The sequence below is a fragment of the Erythranthe guttata genome, chromosome 10 (genome assembly GCF_056151865.1).
Source record: "Erythranthe guttata isolate IM_541 chromosome 10, IM_541, whole genome shotgun sequence".
Lineage (NCBI taxonomy): Eukaryota > Viridiplantae > Streptophyta > Magnoliopsida > Lamiales > Phrymaceae > Erythranthe > Erythranthe guttata.
In genome coordinates, this window is record NC_142542.1 from 6,400,778 (window position 1) to 6,417,127 (window position 16,350).

Genomic DNA, 16,350 nt, shown 5'->3' on the forward strand with positions numbered 1-16,350 from the left:
TTGGATTATAAATTTTAATATGTAAGATTTAAAAAACTAATGTTATATAAAATATGAGCAATACTACATTATTAAAATTTACTATGTTAATTTACTATATTTTCTTATTATGTATTAAATTGATTTTTTTTTTTTTTCACTTTTTAAATAATATCCAGTGCATCGCACGGGGAAAAAATGCTAGTAAATTTATAATACTAATATTATTTTGAATCTTGTATTATAGATGACCATAAATTTTGGATTTCTGAATTTCAACTATTTCGATTTCAACAAAAAAACCTATCTCCATAACTATATTCAGTTACCATCTAAACAAAAAAATCTCCACCCAAGTTCTATAAACAAAAAGGGATTACAAAAGCAAAATTACTACAAAAATGTTGGTCAATATTTTAATAGTGGCAACCCGAACGGAGAAGGCAACGAGCACGAAATCGCTCTAGAAGCTAGTCGAGGCATCATTACATTAGATGCCACTGGCCGAAGACTAACCGGTGAATAAACTATTCCAGCACTAGGAGACGAAATTTTGGGAGTTAAAGTGTGCATAGGATTCCACGTATGCCTAAGGTGTGGAGCCGGCGCCCTTACTACGTAGTTCGTTTGAGGGTTTCTTGCAAGAGGGGCAGTTGGATTGCTTAGTTGGCTAGTTGTAAGAGCCACTGGAGGTTGAAGAAGTGGTCCAAATGAGACTAACAAATCCATGTGTGAATCGGTCGCACTGGTCTCCGTGTTAGTTGGATACGTAGCTAACCACTGCGTCATCTCGTTTGAAGTTTGTAAGTTTCCGGAAACTTCTTCAGGCGATCTTCTCTCTGTTATCGATTGAGGCCACTGAGAAATTAGCTGATATAACTCCTCTGTAGAATCTTTAGTAACCACTGCCCAATAGAGGAATGTGTCAAAAGTTGAGGGCAAATCAAGAAAATCGGACAAATCATGCAAAATTTAAGTTCCTCAACTGCAAAATTCACAAACCTAGCGAAGGAGTTGCATCTTGGGGGATATCTCTCCGCATCAGAGCCTCAGCTAATAGTTTGTTCATATAGACTTTCTTGTATCGAGTCTCGATAGCTGATTCCTCTTCCACAAAAGCCATCTCATCATTCTGAAGCTGCGTATCGTACTTTTTGCGTATCTCCTCAATCTCTTTCTCGCACGCCAATTTCATTTGCAGTTTCTACAGGTTTGATTATATCAAGCGCCATAAATTATTCGGAGTGTAACATATCAAATGGCTGAGAAACAAAAAAAAAAAAATTGAAGTGGAAAAAAGACTAACCATTTCTTCACGCCGTTCGGAAATTTTGGTTTTCTGCTTTTGTAGGCTTTCCAACTCTATCTGGAGCGAATTATAACCAACTTGTAGATTTTTCTGTCTCCTATCACCAAACATATGTGATGCAGCAGCTTCCAAAGGCACCTCCCCGATAGAATATTCCATGGAAGATTCCAATGGCCTGACTGAATTCTCAATGAGTGAGTATATATCAGACAGAGCTTCGAAACTAGGGCCAACAGTAACATGAGTGTGATCATTTTGCACGATAGTGGATGAAGGCGCATGTTCCTGTTCGTTAGGAGCCAGCTGCAAAAGTAGAGCAAAATATCATATAATATATATAATATTTTCTCAATGAACCTAGCAAACATTTTACCAAAAGAACTGATCACACAATAGAAAATATAGTAACAATGGGTTTTTTAAGACAGCAGATGTAAAAAATAAAGTGCCAGCTTTAATATAAGATAAATAAAACATCCTTTACCGGAGAAGAGAAATCCATTGAGGATAGCTTTTCCAGCATAGGTGTAGTCCACAATCTCCGACGTCTTTTACAACCTGGATACATCATTTGTAGAAGGAAATAATCAGAATTCCTCGCCGATTTCCGACAATATTTTTGCAATTTTAAGTAAATCAATGGAGTTCATTTCAGAAGACCGGACAAACCTGTCAGTTGTCGTTTGTTATCTCGACTTTGAAGTTTCCTTCTAGTTCTCCTTCTGATGACCGGGGGAATTTGACAAACAGCGTTTCTGGGCTCTGTCCTGCATTTCTTGGAAGCTGTTTCTGTTTCTGCCCCGACGGATACTCCAATCAAATCCTCAAAACGCTGCACGCTTTTTCTAATCCTAGACGATTGACTGGAGAAATATTTCCACCTAAACTTCCTCCCTTCAAATAGTTTGATCCAGAAAACGTGCGGTGGTTCTTTGACTATCCCCTCTTCCACTAACGAAGATCTATCCACTTCACCAAGTAAAGATACATTTCTAGGATAACCACCTTCGATTTGCTCTACTTCCAATATTAATGACTTGTCCTTACAGACATTGCTCGTGTCATTATTAGGCAATATACCTGATAGCTCAAGAAACACATCTTCCACAAAAGAGTCTTCATCGGAAATAATCGAATCTATATCAGGAGTAGCGAAATCATGCAACTTTTTTAACCTTTCGAATAAGTGCGTGGCGTCCCATGTTAACATCTCATAACACGTGCTTTTCTTTATGTTAAGTATATTACCTTCTGGAGCAATTCCTTGCTTGGCTAAAATAAGAAATTTTTCTTCCACTGTGTGAGATGAATATAAACGGAAAACCTTCACCTGCTCGAATTGGGAATGCAGATTGATCCTCTGTAGAGATCTCAAGTCGTTCATTGGGTTCCAATCACTGTTGAAGAAAATAACGGTGTCTATAGATTCAAGTCTAATGCTCGGAATACAGGCACGTGTTTCCATCAGACAAGCAAATTTATCGCTCCCTTTACAGTTGAAGGTATTTAAGACAGCTCGCCTTTTCTCGGGGGATAATCCTCCGCCTCCACCAATTCGTACAAATGAATCTTCGCCGAATTTTTCGTGAATAATGTCGTCCAAAATATCTCCAGTAGAAACCGATCCAGAGCCGCCAAGTGACTGCTTGGTTGTAAGGAATTTAAAGTGAAGTATTAAGTCATGCATTATTACATCATAAGCAAGTGAGCATCAGAAAACAGAGGACAAGCTAAAATGAATATTATTCAAAGATGCTGTGGAATCAAAGAAACGTTTACCTAAATGAATATCACAATTAGATATTGAACTTTATGCGAAGTTTTCGTCAACATCACTAATAGAACAATTACAGTGAAGACTATATTTAATTTGAAGTGTCCTAACTACCTGATAAAGGATAAGTACTCGTAATCCTCGTTTTCTAATCTCCAGAAGGATCTTATGAAGAAGAAGCAATTTGTTACTCAGTTTAATTTCTGCATCCAATTTTTGGGGCTGTGGAAAACCTTGTACGAAAGAGGTGCGCAAAGACCAGTCACCAAGATAAGGATGATCACAACACTGCAAGAAAAAAATTACACAAGTCAGAAGACAGCTAAGCCAAACGAGCAAAATCTGAAACAAATAGAAATTCAACTTTATGAGAAAGTACAAACCTTTCTGTTTGAGACGAGTATATCAAGGAGGAGTTCTACGGAATCAAGCTTTAAAGGAGAGCATAATACGCTTGCATTTGAAAACAGAGAGCCACAATACTGCTCCATTTGCACGTCGGAGAGCCTGACAGGAACCCAATACTCCACAAATGTAGTTGTGGCGTGACGTGCCAATTTCTCTTTAAGCTTAGAAATATCCAGATTACACTGTCTCTCCAAACTGCTGCTATTTCTTTTCTGCAAGTTCATCATATATTGAATCATTTGCCAATAAAATCATGAAATAAAAATAACCGTGGGACAAAATCATGAAAAAAATAGGAAATTAATCTCAGCTAAAACAAATTTAGATGGCATGAAAGTCCAACATAGGGAAACTCACCTTAGTTTGAGTGTCATTCTCAGAACTCTTAATTATTTCCTCGTGATCAGAACATCGTACCCGCCTCAGCAGAAGTTCCACCCTGCAAAGCAATATCCTAGAGTAAAGTTGCTATAAAGCAGGGAGAAACGGAATAGGAAAGGGATATTAAATTCAAAAAAAGAGGTATCAGGTATTTACTTATATATATCCTAGAGTAAAGTTGCTAGGTCGTACGACATACTTTAGTTTAATATGATTGCCATACTACATATCAAAAGAAACCAAACCTATCCTTCTATTTAGATTCAACAATCATCAGACTCTAAACATAAATTATTAGAAAAGTTCAACGACACAAATACTACCTTTTCTGTTGTGAATGTGAAAACGAAACATTTGTGTCTGTTGTCCTGTCATCATCGGAACTATTTGTTTCACTTTGAGACAGCTTTTCAGTTTTCAGTTGTGGATGAGAAAGGGAGATATTTGTGTTGGTCGTCTCGCCATTATCGGAACCATTTGCTTCAGTTTTTCCTTCAATTTGATTCAGCTTTTCCTTTTCCTGTTGTGAATGCGAATAGGAGATATTTGTAACGGTTGTCTTACAATCATTGAAACCATTTGGTTCAGTATTTGCCTGGCTCTGAGGCAGATTTTCCTTTTTCTGAACTGTTAGATCTGCCAAATATGGAATATCTGAATATTAGGAGAAACCCAAGATAGTTAGTTAACCAATAACTGCTTACTAGCCTGGAGAAAAAAAGGACTAATCTAATGAAAAGATTCAAACTATGTTCATTTGCAGTAAACATACTTTAACTTGCAACATTACAGGCTTCATTGATGATAAATGCATTTAAATCGGATATAAACGAGAGACGAGTCAAAATAGTGCCCATTATCCCGAGCAAATCCAACTTTATTACATTACAATTTACTATAAGGATGTAAGCTTCAAATATATAACCATGGTTTAACCAGAAAGTGCACAGCCCAGCGAATTTCCGGATAATCGAGGGATGAAGAAAGCCATTTAAAAAACAAAAACAAACTTGTCTCCACCACAGTATTAAAATAATCTATAAAAACTAATTCACCTGATTCCTTGGCTTTTTTCACCTTCGATTTCAGAAACTGCTTATACATGTGGCCATTTAGCTTCTTCGGTTTTGAAGTTTGGACTGCCCGAGTACCTTGCTTCCGATTTTTGTTACAGTTAGCCATACCACAACTTTGAACGATACTCGTATTTCCCTCTCTCTCAGCAACTTAATTTCCACTGTGCACTGATCTGGAACAATACATATACATGATATACTTGATCACAATCGCGAATAATGACGGCAAAATGAAGATAACAAAAATAACAAAATAATGCAACGTCAAAGCAGCAAAAACAACACTCATCACTCGTAATGAAAGAAAAACACGAAGAGAAGAAGAGCAGCTTCTCCGAATCGCACTTCACATATACGACATTCCATCATTCCCAGTAAAGATGAAGAAACTGCGAGTTCTCTGTTCTAGATTTTTTTAAGAAAAAGGCAAATGCATTCAAACAAACAGCAAATGCATAATTTCGAATCAAATCTTACTTTCCGAACATGAACATAAATATCACATACCGTAAACTAAGTAGAAAATTAAAAGCCAAATATGCAATAGTAAAAAAAACTTGCCCCTTATACAGTAAGTATTCAAAATGTATTTCAATCGCCTCTTCTTATTAATCACCCACCATGAACAGACCTTCAAGTTTATGGCATATCGGTCGAGAAAGGAAATAGAATAAAAAAAAATCATGGCAGTTCTAGACACAACATTGGAACACCAGAAATCGCTTATAATACGAGATATTCGACTATTCGACTTCCTATTCGATTTGCCTCAGACACTAAAGCAGAAAATCAACACTGCACCACCATGTAGCAAAAATAACATCAATAAACCCCTGAATATATCTCTTCTTAAATATTTCTTCTCACAATGAAATTTTCTCGCTTAACCACACCATTAACAAGTATCAACTTCCACCAAATAGGACACCATAAAACTAATCCCCACCATAGAAGCGCATGACTGTACACACACACACACACACACACATGTGTGTGTGTGTGTGTATACATACATACATATATATATATAGACAATAAATATTATGGTAAGAACAACGGCATATACCTTGTGCGCACGTTATCCACAATTTAATTTTTGAAATGTTTTTCTTAGAGTCCGAACAATGAGATTCTCAATTATCATATTGTATATATTTGAAGTTCATCGACATTATCGAGAGAGAGAGAGAGAGAGAGATTCCATGGGCAAAACAGAGGTGAAGAAGAAAAGGAGAGAGGGGGTGAGTCGGTTCGGTTCAACACTAAAACAAAAAGAAGTGGTGAATCATTAAATGTAATTTCCAGTCTGTAATATATACACACACAAAATTATGTATCTATAGGAGTGGCCAATCGTTTGCTCTGCTCTGCTGCAAATGCCTGCAGAGAGTGCTGCGCGCGAATTGTACCATCAGTTTATGCTCAACTCTTGGCAGCGTATGTTTATGCCACGTTGGACAATCTGTGTGGTCCCCCACCTCCGCGTGACGCGCTGGCGTCACCCCGTGGTTGTTACTGTTCAAGTTTTAATTTGTTATATTGTTTTGGAGGGGAATGTGGGGCCCGTTTCGTTATGTTTTCACTTTTCACTGTTGGGTTGTTCTTTCTTTTTAGGAAATAAATTAAATGTAACCCTTAGATTATTTTTTATTAATTAATGAGTATGAAACAAAATGAATTTCGAGCACAATAGTTAGTAAAATGTACTTAACAACACTAATAAAATTGGGCCTTGTGATTTATGTCTAGTCAAACCAGAAAAGTTACCAAATTAAATAAAAAAAATTACGATCGATACATTGCGCGTTTCAGATGAATCAATTTCGAGTTATTCAACCTCCACGGATATAATCTCGCCATGGATTACAAGTTCGACAACCTTGTAAAGAACAACGTACTGAGTGTCGTCAACGGAAAACTTGCAGAATTTCTGTTTGTGCTCACAGTGCATGAATGACTAGCTTTGTTCGACAATCACAGCTCGATTTGTTTCTCTTCAATCCCCTCTTTCATGCGCCACGTAAACCTTCATCGATTAATTTTTTTTAATAATTTAAAAAAATAAATAAATTTGGCTAATCTCCCCACTGTTAAATAATATATTTACTATAAAAAAAATTGTTTAATTTTTACTAACGGTGTCGTATAACTAGTAATTAACGAAATCGGTCGATCGTTGTGGAACGAGTGACCTTAACCATTATAGAAATACCCAAAATGAACATATAATTAAATATTGGAAATTTACATTTCTTGAGTACTAAAACAGATAAATAATTAAAAATTAATTTTAACAATTATTATTAATAAGTTAATTAATAATTAATAATTTACATGTCTGTTTTGTCTTATATATCCATAACAGATTAATAACAAATTTGAAAAAATAAATTAAAATAATAATAATGCCAAAACTGCAGCCAGCGGCAGTTACGTACGACTGGCCACACTCTCTCCTCTGGCTGCATTTGCTTTTGCCTATATATATATATATATATATATCAATCATCAATCGTTCTTCTGCAATCAGCTTAAACCCTAGCATCTCTCTAAAATCAGCTTTCTCTCTCTACAAGTTATGGCACTAGTAGCAGTACCCACCTTCACCTTCAACAAGTCACTCCTCCCTCACTTCTCCGGCGGCGGCGGTGATGTCAAACCGAAGACGCGCCGCTTCTCTCAGCCGATGACCACGCGCTGCTGCTCATTCTCAGAGTTCAAAAGGCACGCAGACAAAATGTACGAATACTTATCCCCATCCCTAGTCAGAATCAGGAGTACCTTCGCCGAGAAAGCCGAGTCCTACTACGCCGGCGCCGGCGTCTTCCTTGAACCAACCCTAATCCTCACCTCCGCCCACCTCGCCGGACGCGTCACCGTCTCCTACGAGCCCAAATCGCCCAACGAACGGGACCCGTTCGTGTTCAACCACGACTGCGTCGTTCACAGATCTCTCTTCGCCGAGACGACGGTGGCCATCACTCATGATCTCAGAACCCTGCGCACAACCCCCGTGGCGGTGAACTACTCAAGCAACGTCGCCGTACTGAAGGTGGTGGCGGTGGCGGCGGAGGCGCCGCAGCCGCCGCCGACTGAGACAACCACCCCATGCCAGCACCACCTGACGCCGAAATTCAAGCCGTTTCCGCCGCTGCCATTCCCTCACTACACGACGGCGAATTTCCCTCCGAAGAGGGGCGATTGCATAATGGTTATGATGGATCTGCGCAGCATGCACTTCGGATACTTGGCCGGACACGTTAGGGCGGCGCACGGAGAGAGGACGTTCAAAGTGAGGGCGCCGTGGCCATTGAAGAACGATCTGTGGTGGATCGAATTCGACTTGACCGGGCAGAGATTCAACGCCGGCCATCCGACTCCGTCGCGTAACTACTACAACATGATGAATGATCTGGAGGTTAGTGGATCCATGACGATGATTACCGGCAGCCCTTTGTTCAACAATGACGGCGAGCTCATCGGAGTTGCGGCGTGGGAGTTTAGGGAGAAGGGTGCTCCTTATCCGGTGGCTTTTGCAGCGCCGATCTCGGCAGTCAGGGAGGTGGTGAAATATGCAAAGACCAAGAAACCCGAGGACCCGATTGCTATGGATGCTTGGATCAAGTAATTACTGTAAGTCGTAATTATTAAGTGATGATTTATATTTATATGGATGATTAATTAATTATTTTTTAATTGCGTCTGTTTTTTAGCTGGCCTGCATGCATGCATAGTTTAGAGATGGTGATATATATTTTTGCTGTACGTATACGTGCGTCTTGTTCGTATTAATGGCAATGAATATTTTGTTTTGGTTAAATTATTTTTTGACGAATGTTGGATTTAATTTGTTTGGTTATTATTGTGTTATTTTTTAATATGATTAACTTCTATTAATTAATTGGATCTTGAGTTAATATATTATATATATTTATATACAGTTTGCTGTATAAGTTTCTGTGATAGGATGCAGATGGGAATCTAGGATATTGATCCTAATTAATTGTTGGGTAAATTACACACACCCCCCTGAGGTATGCTTAAATAACTGTAAGGTCCCTGTGGTATCGATAATTACACTCAGCCCCCTGAAACGTAGTCAGAAACTCTAATGGGATAATGAATTGGATACGTTATTCCGATAGGGTTCTAACGGACTATTGGTTTCAGAAAGTGGTGGAGACAACAAAGAGCTATGGGGTGACATGGCTCCCCGAACATTCCCGAACATTTCTTAAATCACCCATAGCTCTTTGTTGTCTCCACCACTTTCTGAAACCAATAGTCCGTTAGAACCCTATCGGAATAACGTATCCAATTCATTATCCCATTACAGTTTCTGACTACGTTTCAGGGGGCTGAGTGTAATTATCGATACCACAGGGACCTTACAGTTATTTAAGCATACCTCAGGGGGGTGTGTGTAATTTACCCTTAATTGTTTCATAAAAATGCCTTTTATTTCTTCTGATTTTTTTTCGATCCTGCAGTATGTTGTGTTTTCGTATGGTGGTTTCGTGTGTGCTTTTTTTTTTATGTTTCTTAGACGTCGATTTGAAGTTCCATAATGCAAAATTTTGCCATTCATTAGCGGTTTTATAACATTAATAATCGGGTATAAATTAAATCGTTAGTTCATAGGCGGCTTCTTTCTTTCGATTTTCTTAACTGGGGATTACCAAACGTACGTGTTATATACTTTACATTCGAAGGTAATTAATTAGGTATATCTAGAATGTGTTTTATGTTTAATTTAAAGATTTTAGCTAACATGGTTTTAACTAATTAATGTGTGCAGGTGAACAAATTAAGCTTTTGAGGTGTTGATGCAGACTATGGTGCATGCATGGGATTAGGAAACAAGACCCTTTATTATGCATAAATAATGGTTCAATTTTTCCAAGTGTTTTGGAATCAAAAAATGTTATCACTATTTGAATTCCTATATTTTCAGTAATTAGTGTCTCGAAAACCTCTGCAGTTATTGAATTACTATTACTATTTGAATTTCTATATTTTCCTAATCTTGAATTACTATTACTTCCAATTGTCTGTTTGGTGTTTATTCCAAACCAATTCTTGACTATTAGATAAATAGTTTATTGTCATGCAGTGCATATATATCTATCTATCTATACATATATATATATATATATATATATATATATATATATATATATATATATATATATATATATATATATATATATATATATATATATATATATATATATATATATATATATATATATATATATTGTGTTTATTGTGTTTATAATAGAATACTAATATACTTTAAATTTATATTTTATAAAAGAGTGAAAATTGAAATTATTATATGTCTACAATATATTCTTATATATTTGCCTATAAATTATTTTTAGCATTTAGCTTAGCCACTAACTTAGTACATAAATTATTAATTTATTTATGCATGTACAGTACCATGCTATTTTTAGTTACATTTCTGTCTTTTTGCAGAGTGATACGGATCAAATATTATCTGTCCTTTCCTGCAAAAAAGACTTTCATAGTAATTAGTCTACAGTCCACTCCATTTCAAAAATTGTATTTTAGTCCATAAAATTCAGAGTGTTAGTCAAGTGACCTGCTATGATAGGTTAATGGTACTATATCTTTCATAGTTAGTCCCCCTCCATTTCAAAATTTTAATTTCAGTCCTTACCAGAATTTTGGTCCACATATCTTAAACAATAATAAAATATTTTTATGAAGTTTCGAATTTTGTATTTAATTACATTAATTTTGTATAAAACCCCTTATCTATTTATTTAAATAATTATATCATCTCAATATTTTTATCACATTTATCAAATTGTATACTTATATTGAAATTTTTGTATTGTAACATCTCTTTTTAATATTAGCATTAAGATTAATGATAATTAAGATTATAATACCACAAATACTAAAATATAAAAAACTAAATAAAAAATATTGGTAAATATAAAATTTAGAAGTGCAATTGGTGCAAGATTTTCAGGAAAAAGAATATATTAAATTAATGAAAAGTAATTATAATAATAATAAGGTAGAAAAATGGCGAAAAAAGAAAAACATTGATATGAAGCTCGTAAAAAGCTGAAAAAATGGGGAGAAGGAAGAGGCGACAAATATTCCTATTTCTACTAGGGCTCGTAATGCTTATGGGAATCGGCGTTTACTTGCGTCTTTGGACTATTGATTATCGCATTTCTTCTTCTGATTCCGAATTATTGAGGTTTCCCCTAATTTCCTTCCTAATTTCTCTTCTCCATCCTTTTTTTTTTAATGATTCGATCTAGACTTGATCGCGTGTTTTTCTGCTGAAATACGTGTGCTGGTTTGTTCTTTGTAAATTGAATTTATTTTTGTGTTTACTGTAATTGCTTGTTTCTGCAAAATAGTAGAAATTACTCTTGCGCCTTAGGTGTTTGTTGAATTGCGCGACTGACATTATATCGTGTAGCTGCAATGTGAATGTCTTTTTTTTTTTTTGATTTTTTGTGCATTTTACTTCCTTGTAGGAAACAATTTGATCTTGCTAGCAGAGAAGCAATGGATGAATCTGCAGAGTGGAGAATGAGATACGATTTCGAGTCGGACAAGGCTGCCAAGTGCTATACGGAACTCGAGGAAGTATGTTCTTTGCTTATTAACTAATTTCAATCAACTATTTTCACAATTTCTCGAGTTTTGTGCACTATTTTTCGAAGATGCATCATGTGCCATTTCTTTTTTATATCATTTGGTTACGATTTAGGATGGTCGGATGCAAGGTATAACAAAATTGCGGTGAAATGGAAAAAAGCACGAAGATGAAACGTATTAGAAGTTTATGATAAAGGAAAGAACAAATTAGTGGAAATATATACATATTAGTCACAGTAGGTTTCCATGGAAGATGATATTTCTCCATTAGCCACAAGAATGTATGAAATTCTTAGTAGTTTAAACCACTATAAAGTTGCTATTGGTATGTGAACTATACGTATTGTGTATATATATAAGGAAAGACATTCGAGTGCACATCAAGAAATAGATGACATTAAATGATCATTAGTATTGCTCTTAAAATTGTGGTGCATTTTCGAGCATTCGTTTTTCATATTCTATACGAGAAGAGATAAACTAGACACATCTTTAGAGGAGACTGGCTACTTGAAATATCTAATCGAATCTAGCTTTTTTTCGGCTTTCTATCACATGATGGATTTTTCTTCGTTCCAGCGCCACTAATTCCAATCTTCTTTGTTTTACGTAGGTTAAGAAGTCTAAGTCTCATGGAGAAACAGCAGAGGTTGAAATTTCTACTGGCCAGAATCGGAAAATCGAAATGTTGCAAAAGGTGCGTTTTGTTGAACTTCGATGCACAAATCTTCGTATGTTATTATGTTATATTACGTGTGTCTTTAAATTGGATGTCTCTAATCTGTAAAATGCCTTTCACTACCAGGAAAACATGGATTTGCTTGAAAGAGTCGAGTCTTTGAAACAAGAGCTCGAAACAAAGAAATTAAAATGTAGTACACGAAATATTTAATTTCTCTAGCTGTTTCTGTGCCGAACTTTATTACTTGATGAGGATCAATACAAATTCATGTGCAATCTGTTTTACATTGACGAAAAAATCGTTACTTTAATGTTTATACTTTGCCTGTTAGATAGTAAGCTTAATGAAGCTCAATTCGTATGAACACAAAATTAATAATAATCCTTCAATCTCGACCAAAAAGGGAATTCGAGATGATCCCATTTACAAACAATAACCTGCCAGTGAAGCCAATGTTCGACACGACAAATAAAAAACAAAAACATTCTTTCTTCCACCTCTTGGCGAACAAAAGTTTTACATTACCAAATTCCATTCACCACAGAATTGAATGATACACATACGAGAAGCATCCAGATTTTCCACTTTTATCTGTCGATGCAAAAAAAAAAAAAAAGAAACAGATGTACGAGTCGCAAATTTAGTTATCGGGAAGCCAGAGACCAGAAGTTCAGCAGAAATGACGGGGACACAGCAAACCAGCTAAGGAAAGCCATGGCTGTAGCTGACATAAACCTAGTACAGTGGTTCAAATCACATTTATCAAGATCGTTTCCAATGAGAACTGTGATACCAGCCGATGCACAGGCAGCAGCAAAAGTTAGTGTCGAAGTAATCTGCACCACAACAGTATTATCTGTTTATATGGATTCTTGTAATAACGGCTAAAATGTAGATAAATGTGTATAACAATCACATCGACTATAACATTCGGAACAATAAAAAAATTCAATTGGAACAAGTTTTTTTTTTCTTACCCCATCGCCGATAGCAAACAAACTGACAGCACCAGAATTTCTGAACCTTCGTCTGACCAAAAGAGCGTATACGTCGGCAAGAGCAAGAGACAGGCTCCACAAACTTTGCAAACTCACTGCAGCAACTAGGTAGCTAACGAACCGAACAAAATTGTTTCTTCAGTCATAATCAGTTGTCGTAAGACAGGTTTAAGTGATTAAAAGAGACAGGTGCTCTTAAATGGGACGACAACTGTCACAACATCTCGTTAAATTATGAAAAGCGTACAAAAGAAACGAACATTCACTGTTTTTCTTCTTTGTCATTTCAACAAAACGAATTATATACACGAGTAAACGTATTTAATATGTTTATGATATCATATGCACACATTAAAACCTTAAAGAACTAAATGTGAATCATATAACGAAGGTGGAATCGGAACTTACCAACTCCTACGACTTTCTTAAAACGAATAAAATTTCAATGGTAAGAACAATCGACATTGCAATAATTTCAGGTCCTATTTTCCTGGTTAAGGCGATTTCGAAATCTTCCAATTATTATAAAATCGAATCGCAGTTCTCCATTTTCTTCATCTTTTAGCATAATCGTGGAATGTATGTATCAGTTATTATTTATAACTTTACCCAAACCAAAACCCTAATTAGACGCAAAAAATAGATTGTTCAAACTAACCGGAAGGCAGTGACGGAGGGGAAATCGGAGGTGGTGGCCATGACGCAGAGTGAAACGGCGGCGAAGATGAACTGGCAGAGGCGGAGGAAGAGTGCGCCGGTGGTTCCGGCCATTCCCTGAATGTCTTTCATCCTAACCCTCGGCGGCGCCGCCTCAGTCGTCGGGGGAGGGGCCTCCACCGGATGCACCGCCGGCCCGCTCATTGCTGATTTGTTCAATACTCACCCATCAAATAAAACTACGAAATCTCGAAATTAAATTAGCTGTGAAATGATTCAAACCCCTTTTTTCACTAGAAACCAAAATTTGGATGCTTTTTCGCTTTTGTTTAAAGAATGGAGGAAGGGAAAGCTGAGTGAGTGCAGAGTACGGTGTAGAAGAAGCGTTCTTGCTTATATGTATTAATTAGTATTGATTGTTTTTGCTTGAAAGCGTGCTTCTGCTTTAGCAATTTATTCAACGAATCCAGTATAAATAATTTAGCAATTTATTGAAAGCGTGCTACTGCTTTAGCAATTTATACAACGAATCCCACTATAGTATTCTTCTGGAACAACTAACTTGTCACCAAAAGAGTATCTATATTTTATTAGGAAAAATATAGTTTTCGTCCCTCATGTTTGCATATATTCCACATTTGGTCTCTTATGTTTAAAAATTCAATAATTTTAGTCATTTCCGTCAATTTTCCGTTAAAACTAATGGAATCAAGCAATGTGTCCATCACTGCCTTAACCAACATACTAACGGTAAATTGATGAAAATGACCAAAATCGTTAAATTATTGAAACATAAGGGACCAAATGTATTTTTTTTGAACATTAAGATCAAATGTGAAATTACAGGAATAATTGTAATTTTCCCATATTTTATTTATTTAACCCAAAAAAAGATTAAATCATTACTGACGAGAAATTAAAAAAAAAATGAATTTCTGGATATTTTATTAAACATTTATGTCCCCTATACAAAAATAAATATAATTAGTTAATGCGATTTTTTAATTGACAAGATAAAATTAGTGAAGATATAAATGAATTAAAATTAATTAAATAAAGAATTAATATCGAAAAAATTAAGCCAAAAAAATAAGCTTAATCTGATTTCACCAGCATCTCCAGCCATGGACCGGTTTGGGCCGGTTTCGGGCCGGTTCACTTCGGTTCGCGGTTCACTTTTTCCGGAATCGAAATCGGCTCGTACTACGCACAGTTCGGTGGGTCGGGTCGGCCCGCCAGTTCACTCCGGTTCCGGGCCTATCCAGGCCGGTTCCGGGTCGGCCCGGAAATATTTATATATATATAGGGGTAATCACAAAAAAACCCATGACAAGGGCACTTAATTCAAATAGGGACATCCAACTTTTTTGTCTTCCAAATAAATCCACCCCCTAATTCATTGAAACCCAATTCAACTCCAATTTCATGATTTACACCCCAATTTAGCCCAATTTCATCAATTAACTAATTTTAACCCTAATTTCAATTTTGAGCCCAATTTTAACCCTAATTCTTATCAATTCCACCGATTATGCTCTAACTTCCTTAATATTACACATCGACCCCGGATTTTAACAAATATATCACATTAACCCCCAAAACTTTTTTTTTTCTGAAAATAATTTTTTTTCTGAAATATTTTTTTTCCGGCCAGATTCCGGCGTTGACCGCCGGTCTCCGGCATTGACTTTTTTTTTTATTTTTTTTTATTGAATTTTGTTTTCCTGAAAAAATTTTCCGGTTGACCGCCGGGTCTCCGGCGTTGACTTTTTTTTTTTTTTTCTTAAAAATAATATTTAAATTAATTTTACTGTCTTGGCTGCTAAATTACTGTCTCCGGCAGCTATTTAACTGTCGGAGACAGTAATTTAACTGTTAATTGACTGTTTTTTTTTTTTCTTCAAAAATATTTTAATTAATATTACTGTATTCGTTGCTAAATTACTGTCTCCAGCAGTTATTTAACTGTCGGAGACAGTAATTTAACTGTTAATTGACTTTTTTATTCTTAAATAAAATATTTTTAATTAATATTACTGTATTCGTTGCTAAATTACTGTCTCCAGCAGTTATTTAACTGTCGGAGACAGTAATTTAACTGTTAATTGACTTTTTTATTCTTAAAAAAAATATTTTTAATTAATATTACTGTATTCGTTGCTAAATTACTGTCTCCAGCAGTTATTTAACTGTCGGAGACAGTAATTTAACTGTTAATTGACTTTTTTTTATTTTTTTCCTTAAAAAAAATATTTTAATTAATATTACTGTCTTGGATGTTAAATTACTGTCTCCAACAGTAATTTAACTGTCTTAGACAATAATATTAATAATATTACTGTTCGAAAAAATAATATTCATAATATTACTGTCCCAAACAGTAATATTACTGTCTGAGACAGTAATTTAGTAGTCAAAACAGTAATATTAATTAA

At 35.7% G+C, this 16,350-nt stretch overlaps 4 protein-coding genes across 5 annotated transcripts; 2 read left to right on the forward strand and 2 right to left on the reverse strand.

Moving 5' to 3' along the window:
• Positions 1-203: 203 nt before the first annotated feature.
• LOC105961242 (uncharacterized) lies at positions 204-6,340 on the reverse strand. Of its 2 annotated transcripts, XM_088824417.1 has the most exons (11): positions 5,994-6,340; positions 4,907-5,100; positions 4,175-4,487; positions 3,828-3,909; positions 3,446-3,682; positions 3,177-3,350; positions 1,958-2,930; positions 1,773-1,846; positions 1,286-1,591; positions 982-1,183; positions 204-884 (listed from the first exon to the last, which is right to left on the reverse strand). In XM_088824417.1, exons 2-11 carry the CDS (start codon positions 5,031-5,033, stop codon positions 388-390), a joined length of 2,985 nt encoding a protein of 994 aa, XP_088680543.1. In that variant the 5' UTR covers positions 5,034-5,100; positions 5,994-6,340; the 3' UTR covers positions 204-387. The 2 variants fall into 2 exon arrangements, with proteins under 2 accessions (XP_088680543.1, XP_012840935.2); XM_012985481.2 differs by lacking the exon at positions 5,994-6,340 and having other exon boundaries at positions 4,907-5,102.
• Positions 6,341-7,430: 1,090 nt separating this feature from the next.
• Positions 7,431-9,940, forward strand: LOC105961213 (uncharacterized). Its single transcript, XM_012985453.2, has 2 exons — positions 7,431-8,560; positions 9,726-9,940. The coding sequence occupies exon 1, from the start codon at positions 7,506-7,508 to the stop codon at positions 8,553-8,555; it is 1,050 nt and encodes a 349-aa protein (XP_012840907.1). The 5' UTR covers positions 7,431-7,505; the 3' UTR covers positions 8,556-8,560; positions 9,726-9,940.
• A 1,043-nt stretch (positions 9,941-10,983) lies between these two features.
• Positions 10,984-12,880, forward strand: LOC105961241 (acyl-CoA-binding domain protein). The gene is made up of 4 exons (XM_012985479.2): positions 10,984-11,168; positions 11,455-11,566; positions 12,192-12,275; positions 12,384-12,880. The coding sequence occupies exons 1-4, from the start codon at positions 11,038-11,040 to the stop codon at positions 12,468-12,470; spliced, it is 414 nt and encodes a 137-aa protein (XP_012840933.2). The 5' UTR covers positions 10,984-11,037; the 3' UTR covers positions 12,471-12,880.
• On the reverse strand, positions 12,634-14,374 carry LOC105961240 (CASP-like protein 5A1). Its single transcript, XM_012985478.2, has 3 exons — positions 13,917-14,374; positions 13,238-13,370; positions 12,634-13,096 (listed from the first exon to the last, which is right to left on the reverse strand). The coding sequence occupies exons 1-3, from the start codon at positions 14,117-14,119 to the stop codon at positions 12,905-12,907; spliced, it is 528 nt and encodes a 175-aa protein (XP_012840932.1). The 5' UTR covers positions 14,120-14,374; the 3' UTR covers positions 12,634-12,904.
• Positions 14,375-16,350: the final 1,976 nt, after the last annotated feature.

Bases quoted from the DNA above. Each gene is read 5' to 3' on its own strand.
- LOC105961242 (XM_088824417.1), bottom strand. From the start codon at position 5,033: ATGGCTAACTGTAACAAAAATCGGAAGCAAGGTACTCGGGCAGTCCAA. The intron at 4,488-4,906 runs GTGAATTAGTTT...CATATTTGGCAG, and splicing joins GAAAAAAGCCAAGGAATCAG to ATCTAACAGTTCAGAAAAAG. The intron at 3,683-3,827 runs GTGAGTTTCCCT...ATGAACTTGCAG, and splicing joins AGAATGACACTCAAACTAAG to AAAAGAAATAGCAGCAGTTT.
- LOC105961213 (XM_012985453.2), top strand. From the start codon at position 7,506: ATGGCACTAGTAGCAGTACCCACCTTCACCTTCAACAAGTCACTCCTC.
- LOC105961241 (XM_012985479.2), top strand. From the start codon at position 11,038: ATGGGGAGAAGGAAGAGGCGACAAATATTCCTATTTCTACTAGGGCTC. The intron at 11,169-11,454 runs GTTTCCCCTAAT...ACTTCCTTGTAG, and splicing joins TCTGATTCCGAATTATTGAG to GAAACAATTTGATCTTGCTA. The intron at 11,567-12,191 runs GTATGTTCTTTG...TGTTTTACGTAG, and splicing joins GCTATACGGAACTCGAGGAA to GTTAAGAAGTCTAAGTCTCA.
- LOC105961240 (XM_012985478.2), bottom strand. From the start codon at position 14,119: ATGAGCGGGCCGGCGGTGCATCCGGTGGAGGCCCCTCCCCCGACGACT. The intron at 13,371-13,916 runs GTTAGTTTGAAC...TCGGTTCGTTAG, and splicing joins CCCTCCGTCACTGCCTTCCG to CTACCTAGTTGCTGCAGTGA. The intron at 13,097-13,237 runs GTAAGAAAAAAA...GTTGTGGTGCAG, and splicing joins TGTTTGCTATCGGCGATGGG to ATTACTTCGACACTAACTTT.